Source organism: Pieris napi, chromosome 16 (assembly GCF_905475465.1).
Source record: "Pieris napi chromosome 16, ilPieNapi1.2, whole genome shotgun sequence".
NCBI lineage: Eukaryota > Metazoa > Arthropoda > Insecta > Lepidoptera > Pieridae > Pieris > Pieris napi.
The window spans coordinates 75084-87545 of NC_062249.1; the positions used below are offsets into that span (position 1 = coordinate 75084).

General features: G+C 34.1%; 2 protein-coding genes across 2 annotated transcripts; one reads left to right on the forward strand and one right to left on the reverse strand.

The window, feature by feature from the left end:
• Window positions 1-1037: 1037 nt before the first annotated feature.
• On the forward strand, window positions 1038-3843 carry LOC125057261 (uncharacterized protein C7orf26). The gene is made up of 7 exons (XM_047660845.1): window positions 1038-1291; window positions 1362-1660; window positions 1742-1996; window positions 2286-2427; window positions 2613-2672; window positions 2745-2959; window positions 3403-3843. Exons 1-7 carry the CDS (start codon window positions 1213-1215, stop codon window positions 3550-3552), a joined length of 1200 nt encoding a protein of 399 aa, XP_047516801.1. The 5' UTR covers window positions 1038-1212; the 3' UTR covers window positions 3553-3843.
• On the reverse strand, window positions 3794-4863 carry LOC125057262 (ribosomal RNA-processing protein 7 homolog A). The gene is made up of 2 exons (XM_047660846.1): window positions 4660-4863; window positions 3794-4576 (listed from the first exon to the last, which is right to left on the reverse strand). The coding sequence occupies exons 1-2, from the start codon at window positions 4688-4690 to the stop codon at window positions 3825-3827; spliced, it is 783 nt and encodes a 260-aa protein (XP_047516802.1). The 5' UTR covers window positions 4691-4863; the 3' UTR covers window positions 3794-3824.
• Between the last annotated feature and the right edge of the window lie 7599 nt (window positions 4864-12462).

The window sequence follows — 12462 nt, forward strand, 5'->3', positions numbered from 1 at the left end:
CGCGCTGTAAAACCAAAGATTTAGTTTGATTTACACCGTCTTCTTACTTTATTTTACAATAATCATTGATATCAATAAGATAATAATATTTAGCTTAAGATGTAAATCCCCTATTTAAATACACACTATGATGTTTGGCTTCTATGTGCGTTTTCCAATTACAGAGCATAATGCGACTCAGTGCCGCACAATGCCGCATAATGCTGAAGCTAAATTGGAACGTGAATTAGTTTTCAAATGCATCAGCAGAGTGCGCTTAGTCAGTGTTGAAAAAAAAAAATTTCTGAATAGAGTTAGCAACCTCATTAATGTATAAATAATGTGGTTAACAATAATAATTGCTTGAAAACTTTTTACGCTTATTTTAATAATCAAATTATTTCATTAACATTTTTTTACTGAAATAAGAGAAAACCTTTAAAGAATATAAGGTTTTAACAAGCTAAATTAACAGTAAAATATATAGTTTCATGTAAGAAGTTTACATCATTTACATTTTTTTTTAATTATTTCAAAAAAAATTATATACTTTTTCAAAACCATTGCAATGTTTACAAAAGTATAATCCTGTAAAATAAATTTGTTTACAGATCCGAATTTTAAAATAAAATTGTATTCATATTTTAAATGTGGAATATAAAAAAAGTAACTATTTATACCTTCATCCATACTTAAGTTTATTTTTTTAGCAGTTTGAAATAACTTTAATTATTTTCTTTAGAACTTTATAAAATCTACGACGAAACGAAAGCCTTACAAATTTTCAACAATAAATAATAATATTTACTAACGAAAATTTCGATAAATACCAACTTAATGAAAAACACTGGTCAATTTTCTGTCACTGTGTTGGTATTTATTGCGAGAAGCACGAGAGAGCATTCGTTTCGAGAGTGCTCAATTGTGCGAAGCGTTGCTGTAGATGGAACATTCAACGTTGAGCATTATGCCGCATAATGCGCTCTAGTGCTGTAATTGGAAAACGCACTATATATACTATGGTCAAAGTCAATGGTCATATGTGTCCATTCTGTTCACACGATTTCTTATCTATGCTGTAGTTCTAATTCTTTGAAACGATAACAAATAATATTAAATATCATTACAACAACTGAGATGAAAGATCACAATTCACAGCAAATGAACTATTACATAGCTTTGTTATATTAATGTCTTTAAATTGTATATTTGTGCTGATTTGTCTAATAAAAAATGTCAGCATCTGATCTTAAACATGCGTTACGAAAGTTTGAATATCCTGCCTGTGCAAAAGAAGCGCTGCTCAAAATGGGTATATTATCATTATTTATTATATTTTTTCATATAATTGAATTTTTGTATATAATTTCGTATCATTTCAGAACAACTTCTGATAGGACGTTCCGCACCCTCTAGTAAACAGCAAGACATAGCCATGGATATAACTTCTGAATTTATATTTTGTGAAGTCGACCGTCGCGGCGTCCGACGTGGAAATGGTCTCAATCCTTTACAGGAGCTTCAACTTATTGATATACTTAGTGAATACATATCAACTTGTAATAATGAAACTACAAAGAACACAATATTTTTATCACTTTTTGGCAGCATGGAAAGTCAAAGAAAATTAAAGATTCTTAGTATCCTAGCAAGTATGGCTGTCTCAGCTTCTTGTACACCCGTAAGCCATAACATACGTAAATGCTTTATGAATTACCTTAGGTATATAACAAAATAATTTCAAACTTCTCATGTATTCTAGGTATTGCTTGCTTTAGGCGTATGGCTTCAACAAATGGGCTGTTCATCACCACAATCACTGAAGTTGGCTCAAAGTGTAATACAAGATCATTTTTACCTAAATACAACTAATCAGAATTATTTAAAATCATTAGCAATAACTGCACCTCAGTTTGTATCAAACTTTATAACAGCAGTTACAGACTTGTATATGTGTGACAGTCAAGGTGCAAGTAAAATGCCACCAAAGAATTTACTAGAAGTTATTACGTCATGGGTGAGTTCTTTGAAAATATAAAATTCTTGATGCTAGTATGACAGATCAATACCTAGAAAAGTGCTGTCTTTAACCTAACATAGTATTGGCCATTATTATAGTATTGTTTGGTTTTATATGCAAAATTCCAGATAGTTCATATATTTAGGGCTACATTATACTATTTTTACAACAAATTTAGCAGTAGGGTACAACTAGTTAATTAATATGTAAAGTGGTTAAAATATAATAAATGTATTTTAAAATGTAAAATCCCAGTTTTTATGAAGAAACAAGTGTTATTTTCTAGGTGTACTCAAACCCAACTTTATGTATGTCAGCTCAGTTGAACCCAGCAGCTCTGCCGGTTGGTGCAATTCCCATGGCAGTTGTCACACCACTGGCAGGTTTAATACACTGGTGTGCTCTCGCTTCTCTCTACGTACAAGATAGTAAGTAAAACTGTAGGCATTGGCTGATTCTCTGGTTATCAGTGAGTATTTAAGTCGCTACATAATAATCAATATATGTAATATCTAATGATATACAAATATGAACACAATACTTTGAGACAGTCTTGTCAAATACTGTGTCACAATTATTTAATATGAAAGTTAAAGCATTGTTTTCCTCTCAGCAAACACTGTGGAAGAAGAGCCGCCTATAAAGAAGATAAAAATAGAATGGGAAACACATGGTATATTATAATAATATATGTAAAATATTTGTTTAGTTAATCTATAACATGTTATAGTATAGTTTTTTTTAGTAAAACCAAACACAACAAATTATATTAAAGAGTCTGAACTATACACAAAATTACACCTAGCAGTTCTGAATAGCTTGCGAGCAGGAAAAAGATCTCATCTGCCCACGGCGTCAGTTAATGCACAACATTTAGTATCTTTGACACCAATGGTTCAGTCATATGCACACCAACTTGTGAAAAAAGGCTTCAAGTTACAGAATGACAAAAAATTGCAGGTCAGTATTTTATTATCTATGTACATAATATCATTAATAAAAAACTATATTGGTTGTAATTTTACTAAGATACAAAGCCTTCTCTTCATACAATTAAGTTATATGAAATTAAATAACTTTATTGTTTTAGGTGTAACTAGCTTAATGTTTGGCAGTTAAAATAGAATTAACCTACATAATCTTATCTAGATATTTTCTGTTTAATCTTGTATGTATTTAAAACTCCTTAAAAAGCATGTGTCAAATAATTTCTTGAAAACTTCCTCAGCAATAATATGATGAGATTTAACTTGTAAGGAAGTTTTGTTTGTAACTGATGTTCTTTTTCATATGGAGCAAGATTGCTAATACTCATTATTTTTAAATATCAGATTACATATTGTATCTCATATGTCCGCTTTCCAGTGATAAGCTACAAGAATAATTTTTTTTCATAATTTCAGGATTGCTTGGATAGAATTGGGCAAGCAGTCCAAGTGGCTTTAGCAAATAACTGTGTGTATGGAAACATAAGTAATCTCCTAGCTTCCTTAGATACACTGCCTCAAAACAAACTACTTCAAATAATCATCAGGAAACATCAATGTGTTTAAAGTTTTCAAACATAGCCAATGTATGGGTAATAGCAAAAAAACAGTGGCGCTACAACCTCTTTAGATCTTGGCCTCAGATTTCTGAATCTGTTTCATGATCAATGACCCCTGCCCTTATAGTGGTTACGTAATACTGGAACGGCCACCAAATTTTAATAACAAACAATGTTAATTGGAACCGAATTTAGTAAATCCAAAATTAATGCAACCATACATTAAAAGATGCAGATGAAACAAGATGTTATAATTTTAATGTTTTATTATACTGCCAATTAAAATGGCGTAAATCTTCTACTTTGTTTTATTTGTGCAATCTTCTTTTTATCTTCATCAAACTTCTGTCTTAATGAAACAATGTGTTTCATTTTAGACTCTCTTATTTGAAATGTGTAGAAATTGGTTAATTCTTTCTTTTTTTTACTTTTATTCTCTTTAGCCATTATTTTATTTTCAACTTTTTCAGTACGAGCAAAGCTTTGAACCTTACTTCTCTTGGTAACTGTGATCCAACCTTCATCATCTTCTTGTTCCAATTGCTTTTCCTTCTCTATTTCTTTCTTAATTTTCTCATCACACCTTTTCATAAATATCTCAATTCTATTTTTAAGTTCCATGGGCTTAAAAACTGATTCATTATGCTCATGTATGAACTTATTTATTCCTAGAACAATATGTGCATCTAAGTTCATTGGTTGTAGCTCCTTTAATTTTAAAGCATTCTGCAAATAAGCGACTTTTTTAAATACTAAGTAACAAACTCTGAAAGAAGGCTTACATGGGTCCACTGTAAATTTTTCAGTGTTGGAATTAATTGTGTTAGGTTTTTCAGAAAAGTGGACAGATTGAATAGTTCCAGCTTCTTTGAAAGCATTGGTAATGCTTTGTTCGTCAACATATGGTGGTACATTCACAATAAATAATGTACGACCCGAAGGTTTGTCTGCTGTATGATCTCTCACTAAATGTTCCTTTATATATATCATGTGAGGATTCGTAGATGCATCAGTTATCTTTAGTTGTAAAGCTGGAAAATACGATAACTCGTAAGATTTAAAAACTTGATTTACATTCAGAAAACAAAGACGGATAGAATATAATATGACATACCTTTGAAATCAAAGCTGAACCGAGATTTCATAACTGTAGCCAAATTGTTTAGGAATTATAATAATATCAAGAGACTAAAGTAAATTCAAACTTATCTTTGAAAAATCTATATCAAAGTAATTCAGCATAGACACAAGTGAACTAAATAACAAAATATAAGTTTAAGGTTATGACTTATGCAGTATGCACCCAAAAACTAAAGACTGTTTGATTTTTTTTTTTATGGCTCTGGCACGATTTGTGCATTAGCCAAGCGTCAAGTATAGGATTTTTTATAATTCGTTTAGGCACTCGCCCGGTACCGATCAACCCTCCCAAAGGCCGAGAACAAATTTAAATTAAATTAAAGTTTGCCCTCGAACCCAGTACCCCTCACCTAGCTGCCACTTAATAAGACCGCTAGGCTATGAGGCCCCCAAACTGTTTGATTTGGAAACGAAATATAAATAAAGACCAGTCACCAGTGTAACCAGGCCATAAAATCTTACTCTCAATTTATTACACTTTATACATGTGTAATTTTATTAGCGTTATTAAGCAATGTTTGCAGTATATCATAGAGTACATATATATACTCTATAGTAAGTAATATAGTATGATAAAGACTATTAAATATGCACGAAAGAGAATAATGAGTATTATAATAACGCAGTAGGAAACAGAGAAGCCACTCTCGACAAGAATTTGATGGTTGCCCTCCTAATTTTAACGTTTTAACTAAAATTACAGTACGTATTTCATAATGATGCTCTCATGGATCAAAATTATCGTATTTGTCAGGAAACGGGACAATAGTATGTTGCAAAGATGTAAGCAGGTACTATGTAGTGTACCACCATACAACACATATGGGAAATGGGAAGTTACCCCACAGGTTCAACAATTATCCGACGAACCCTGGACATTAGAGAAACTAAAAATTATTTTCTGGAAACGGACACGCGCACAGTAAATCCTTTGCGATCACGGTGTTATGTTCTATGTGTGTATCGCTCACGATTAAACGAATCAAAAGATCTTAAAATCTGTGCGATCGAATAGGTCACTTTCTTGAAAATTATTCGTTACTAGGTCAATGGTCGGGGCGATTTGCTGAGGGAGAGAAACCAACAAACCTAGTCTACAGTAATAGACTAGAATGATTATTATACCGCGCAAGCCAACAATGCGGGTTGTGTTTGTGAAGAAAAAGAAACAAAAAAAACCTAAGGTATTAATTGAAAGAGTGATAAAGGAGACTTATATGGTATGGTATTCCAATCAAGATCCCCCGAGACACCTACATACTCAGTATCATCAAATTCGGGCAACGTAATTCTAAATCCAACCCGACTCGACTCTTCCATATAAAATAGATGAGTATGAGGAGAGATAAAATATCTCTTACGTTACTTCACTGAAGGTGAAAAATAATAAATTTACATAGTCTGTAAATTTTGTATTTTTTTACATTAGCAATGCTGATCTAGTTTCTTGTTTCTAGCATTAGTCTGTGGAAATGTGATGAAAACGATTGTGAATTGTGATTTGTATTCATTAAAGTTTTTCTTCATAAACTTTATTCAATTTTACGGCCATGTGTAATAACATTGGCAAAATTACTATAAATTCTAGTGATGATATCTACCACTGCAAGTAGTAAAATTAAAAACCTCAAGTTATCTGAGGATTCCGAGGGTCCTGACCGTGAAGAAATTACACATGAAAACACAGCGGATGATAATGTCAGAGGTTATGTTGGGCTATATGATGCCTCCTCGTCTTTCGGAGGTCCGAGAGATATTCGCTTTCGAACCCGAGGTCGAGTGTCTGAATTTCGCCATTCTCGTGGCTATGGTAGAGGGGGGACAAGAGGTCGTGGCGGTTTCCCGCCACGGTGCGAACGTGATGAAAATCCCTTTAAATATCACGAATCGTTAGCTTCAACGAATAATGAAACTTGGCCTCAAGGGAACAGTAAATTTTATGAACGGTCAGACCTGGTTGTAAATTTACCTGAAGATCCCCGTATATCTAAGCTATTACGTCGTTTATGTGCGGAAGTGGATGTGGAAAAATCGATTATAATATGCAGTAAGCTTCAAGAGGCTGTCATGTTACCAGAAAATGCTAGATATATTAGAAGATCTTATGATATATTAGTTGAGTCACTGTTAGATGTCCTATATGATGCTCCGGGCATAGATACTAAAAAGGGTGCAGCTGCTGTGTTGGGCAGGATTGGTTATGTTATGGGACCAGATTTTCGGAAACATCTTGATTGGATTGCTTCTACATACAATGTACACAACAGTTGTATCAAGCATTTTTTAACTCTATCATTCTTAGAAACTTATCAGTTGGACCTGCAAACTCCTAACTTAACAGAACATGCTGAAATGGCATTAGAGAGACTTCAGGTGATCATAGAAGGTACTGATTCTTGTGATGTTTTTATGGCAGCAATTGATTCAATGATTGTATTGTCAAATTCCTATCCAGAATATTTTGCAAATCATTTTGTTGATACTGTGGATATCCTGGTGGGGTGGCATGTAGACAATGGCCAACCAAAGAAGATTAAAGAGTTTGCTCTGCAGTCCTTGTTCAAACTAAGCAGACATTGGCAAGCAGATGTTGGATTTTCAGTCAACTTACTAAATCAATTTATTGAGGACATGCTTGCATACTCTGGGATAGACAATAGAAGTGAGAAAGAAGAAGAGACTGCTCTTGAAGAATGCATGCAAAAAATTGGATCATTCTTCAATGTTTTCAACACAGTGGTAAAGAGTTTGGGATCTTTGCTAAGTCCCACTGTGTCTCATTCAGTATCTTGGACATTCATCTCTGATGCTTTAACTAAGGTTCTTCGGGTATTAACCAAAGTCTTAAAACCAGAAGCTGAAACTGATTTAATCTTATCAGGCAATGAATGTATTACACTATTACTAGGCCTCTTACAGACTAAGTCATCAGCTTGTGCACCTGCCTTGTTCACTTTAATATCAAGTGAAATGAAAAATTTTTTGCATTTGGAAGAGATTATCTGCCTCAGTGTAATTAATCTTATATCAATCTCCATTAAGGAGATTTCATCAAATCTACCTATAGATTTCATATCACAAACTATCGGCCCAGACTCCCTGTTGAAACCATTGCGATTTACACAAAATATACAGATTTTAAGAAACCTCTTGACAATTTATAGCTATCTACTTAACCTCAAGAACATTCCACTTCTTCAAGAAGCTTATAAATATGTTTTGACAGATATCCAAAATTCAATTTCAGTTATAATTCCAGAGTTACAAATAGTGAATGTTGAGTACTCTGAATTATTGAATAAGGATGACGCTGAAAGGAACATAGTATTTTATCTTCAGTGTTTATCAGATTTGGCAAATGCAAGTAATTCGATTATTGGAATGTGGGCCTTACAACCTAGTATTTTAGAGTTACTGGCAATAAAGATGTGTCCTCACAATATAACACTAACAAAAGACAGACCAGCCCTGCAGTACTCTATACTTTATTTGCTATATTCACATTGCAAAAAAAATAACCATTTCATAGCTTCCAGTGATCTTGTGACAAACACTCACCAAAGAACTAATGATTTATTTGGGCTGTCAAAGCTAAGTTTGGGAGACGTTTCTAGTACCAGCCCAACTTGTGGTCATTTAGGCATAATTCTACACACTTTAAGTATTGTTCTAGATGAACAGGTTCACAAAGAAACTTTGTTACTTATTGTTAATTGGATTTCAGATATTTTTTGTCAATTAGACAAATATTTACCAATAGTCAGCTTATCTAAAGAATTCCTCATTTTGACAAAAAATATGTTAAACTTGGCTTATAGTTTTGACAATGACCTGGTACTTCAAATTATCAAAAATTGCCTTTACTTACTTAGAAACGGGAGCCTGACCTGGAATGTTATACCTTTGAAAACATTGACGATGATCTGTATACTTCACCTTGACAATAGAAATAAAGTTGTTTCAAAACTTTGTCAGGATGTGCTGTTTCAGCTTCCGTGGGATATAGTGCAACAAGAATTAGACAAACAAATTGTGAAATTATATACATCTCGCAAGGAAGGCTTTTCTGTCATTAACTGTAATACCAAATTTAACTCTTTCAGGGAGTTTCTTATGAAAGGATCATTTTCAACACTACCTAACCATCACTTTAAATTGATAATTGATTGCCTGGTGGCAGTCAGAGATAATGATAAACAATTTTTGTTTGAAATTTTTAACTTATCATGGCCTTTGCAGTCTTGTGAAAATGAGGAAACAAATCTTTTATTTTTTCGACAAAGTGCCACAAATTTCTCAGGTATATGTATCAGTTGGGCTCTGTCTGAAGCTGCACACACTTGTATTTCGCTTAAACTGCGAACAGTTTTAGGAAAACCCCAAGAGACATTTACAAAAATTGAAAGTGCATTAAAAGGAGTCGCAAGGGAAATATCTTCCCATGAAGACAAATATGTTGCCGGAGCTGAGTCCATATTAAATTTGGTTCTTGTAGAGTTAACTCGAGCACGGTGGTTTATCGAGTTTATGATGTTTTTAGAAAAATATACATATAATGCAGCTGAAGGCACGGCATCTGTATTACCCGCAGTTGCAAAGCCCGTCAAAACATTTTTTCATACTAATTGGCCGACCTGCCGAGAATGGCAGAACCGAGTTAGACCAGCAGCTTTGGCAGTAAGCTTATATGCCGGGCATTATGGAGCTACCATTTACCACGCTTCTCTGTTACTTGAAAATGCCATAAACAAATCTAATATTGATATAGAAGCAATTGTAATCAGCTTTGCACAAGCACTCATAAAGTTACAAGAGCCTGAGGTATTGCACGGGCTATATGTATGGATAAAAACAACTTTTGATATAAAACTATCATGGCTTCGAGCTGCAGCTGAACAAGCCAATGGTAGGTATGAAATGGCTATCGAATACTACAACAAGTTTAATGACCTTAAAAAAATTGATGGTGATTTCTCAATTTCAAGTGACACTAGGTTGAGAAAATTTATAACTGAGAATATTATAGATAGCTACAAAAATTTACAAAACTGGGAAGAACTGACTGAATGGTTGAATACCGTTGATAAAAATAATGAAATGGACCGTGATAAATACAATATATTGAGATTGTTCGAAGAAAATATTGAAGGTAACCTTTGTGACTGGAATAATTTGGATCTTGAAATTAAGGAAATACCTAAACATGCTTGCTCATATCAGGATTTAGTTAGCAAATTAGATTCCGATCTGACTACAATGGCTATAAATATATTCCATGATGACTATAATGACTTATACGATACATTATTAAATGAGCGTGAAAACTTACTTAATTCAAGTACAGAAGAATTTGCAAGAAATAATTCAATTAATTTCTTAAAGGAAATAGCTGTTATTCAATTAGCTAACCATGGGCTTCAAAGTTTAAAATCTGGAAAAACTGTAGTGAATCCATTTAAACCGTCAATCATCAAAGAATGCAGATATGGAACTGAAATGAAAAATCTCACTAAAGTTTTGTGGTGGAACCAATATTTTATGAAGTTAAATATGAGCGAAGAAAACATATTTTACAATGAATGTCTAAGATTAGATGTTGTAAAAAGTGCAAGAAAGAATGTTAATTTAAAAATGGCGAAGCAAGAATTGTTAAAGCATTTTAGAAATAATCTCTCATTTCAACTTTCCTTTAACATACACAACTTGGAAGATTTATCAGAAATACTCGTAATGTCGCATAATATTTACGAGATTGATATTTGGACTTTAAATAACGCCACTGCTCTCACTGAATTGTGCAAAGTTACATACGCTAAAGAAGAATCTAAATTAGCTGCCATTAATTTATGTGCTAGTATTGCTCTAAGTTTTTCTCAGCGATTAGCAATTGGCGAACACAGTTACGAGCTTCGAGAGAAAGCTACAAGAATGTTGTTGACATTATCAAAATGGGTTCAAAATGAAAACGATAATGTTTTAGAAAATGATTCACCGTTATCGAAATTGGTTTCGGCTCTTCCAGAAATTGGCTTGGTTGATAACAACATATCAGAAAATGTAATACCCATTTCAGACTCGGCGGTAGGAAAGCTGTTGCAGTTTGGTGTTAATCAATGTCCTGGGTTGGCAAAAGCTTGGGCAAATTTTGCCGCATGGTGTTTCAGATGGGGTCGCAAGATGGTTGAATTTAGCTCAAAAACCGGAGAACAATTAACGGACAATGATAAATTACAAATTGAAAGCGTAATGATTGGTTGCTCGCCGCAAGATTTTGAGGCTGTTTGTGAAATATTATCTAAAACGAAAGCTACTTGTGATGAAGACGACATTGATTGGAACGAAATAAATACTTCAGAGATGATTGAAAATCAGTTGCGCACTGTACCATCTTTAAATAATGCATTCCCGGAACATTTGGCTCTTCTGGTGGATATTTGGCGACAAGCACAAAAAAGAGTGTTTTCCTACTTTGAACTTTCAGCCGATGCTTATTTCAAATTTTTGCAACTGATTTGTGCCTCAGACTATATTAACCACAGCGGAGAAAATGCTGTAGTCAATGCCACACTTAGATTACTTCGGTTGATAGTAAAACATGCTATGGAGCTGCAGAGTGTTCTCGAGTCTGGTCTTGCAAATACCCCTACACAGCCCTGGAAGGTCATTATTCCCCAATTGTTTTCCCGTCTAAATCATCCTGAAACTTACGTTAGAAAATGTGTGTCGGATTTGCTTTGTCGCCTTGCGGAAGATACTCCACATCTCATTACATTTCCAGCTGTCGTGGGAGCTGTTGAAAATGAACAAAACAGCATAACAGAACTACACGTTCCCCGATCTTATCTCTCAAATGACGATGTTGAGAGTGACGAAGATAATCTGGATATGGAGGACAATGCCAGCGACAAGACATCTAACAATGAGTTGAACTCTTGTTTCTTGGACATGGAACAGACGCTTGCGAAACAAGCGCCCACTACTATACTTCAGGTTAAATTGTTAGTGAAAGAGCTGCAACGAATCAACTTACTTTGGGATGAATTATGCTTAGGTACACTGGTACAACACCACTCCGAATTCAATAAACGCCTTTCTCAATTAGAAAACGAAATAGTCAAAGTACAAAACAACGCTAACTTAGTAGCTGAAGAAAAGGAAAAGCTTATTCGGGAAAAGCATCGTATTATTTTTGAACCGATCGTTTTTGTGCTAGAACAACTTCATCAGATAACTTCGGTTAAACCAGAGACGCCACACGAGATATCTTTTCAAACCAAATTTCAAGCTACAATCGTTGAAGTTATTGATAAAGTAAAGAATCCATCGAATCCGGAAAAACCGCAAGAATCATGGGCACCATTAAAGCAATTTCAATTAAAGTTGCAACAAAAAGTCAACAGAAGAACTTCATACTTCTTAAAAATGTCGGATATAAGCCCTATTCTATCGGAACTGAAGGATACCGTAATTACGATGCCTGGCTTACACACAAATCAAAGAACAGTGAGAATAACTATCAAATGCATTGAAAACAATGTCGCTATTTTGCCCACCAAAACTAGGCCAAAGAAATTGGTTTTCTACGGATCCGACGGAAAAGCATATACATACTTATTCAAAGGACTCGAAGATCTTCATTTAGACGAAAGAATAATGCAACTATTGTCTATTACTAATACGATGTTGGCACGTGACTGCGAAGACAACAACAACCAAACGTACAGAGCCCGTCACTACTCTGTGATACCGCTCGGACCGCGCTCGGGCTTGATCAGTT

Coding starts and splice junctions, on each gene's coding strand:
- LOC125057261 (XM_047660845.1), top strand. CDS start 1,213: ATGTCAGCATCTGATCTTAAACATGCGTTACGAAAGTTTGAATATCCT. Junction 1,292..1,361: donor AGAAGCGCTGCTCAAAATGG/GTATATTATCAT, acceptor GTATCATTTCAG/AACAACTTCTGATAGGACGT. Junction 2,428..2,612: donor TTCTCTCTACGTACAAGATA/GTAAGTAAAACT, acceptor TTTTCCTCTCAG/CAAACACTGTGGAAGAAGAG.
- LOC125057262 (XM_047660846.1), bottom strand. CDS start 4,690: ATGAAATCTCGGTTCAGCTTTGATTTCAAAG. Junction 4,577..4,659: donor GTTCAGCTTTGATTTCAAAG/GTATGTCATATT, acceptor CGTATTTTCCAG/CTTTACAACTAAAGATAACT.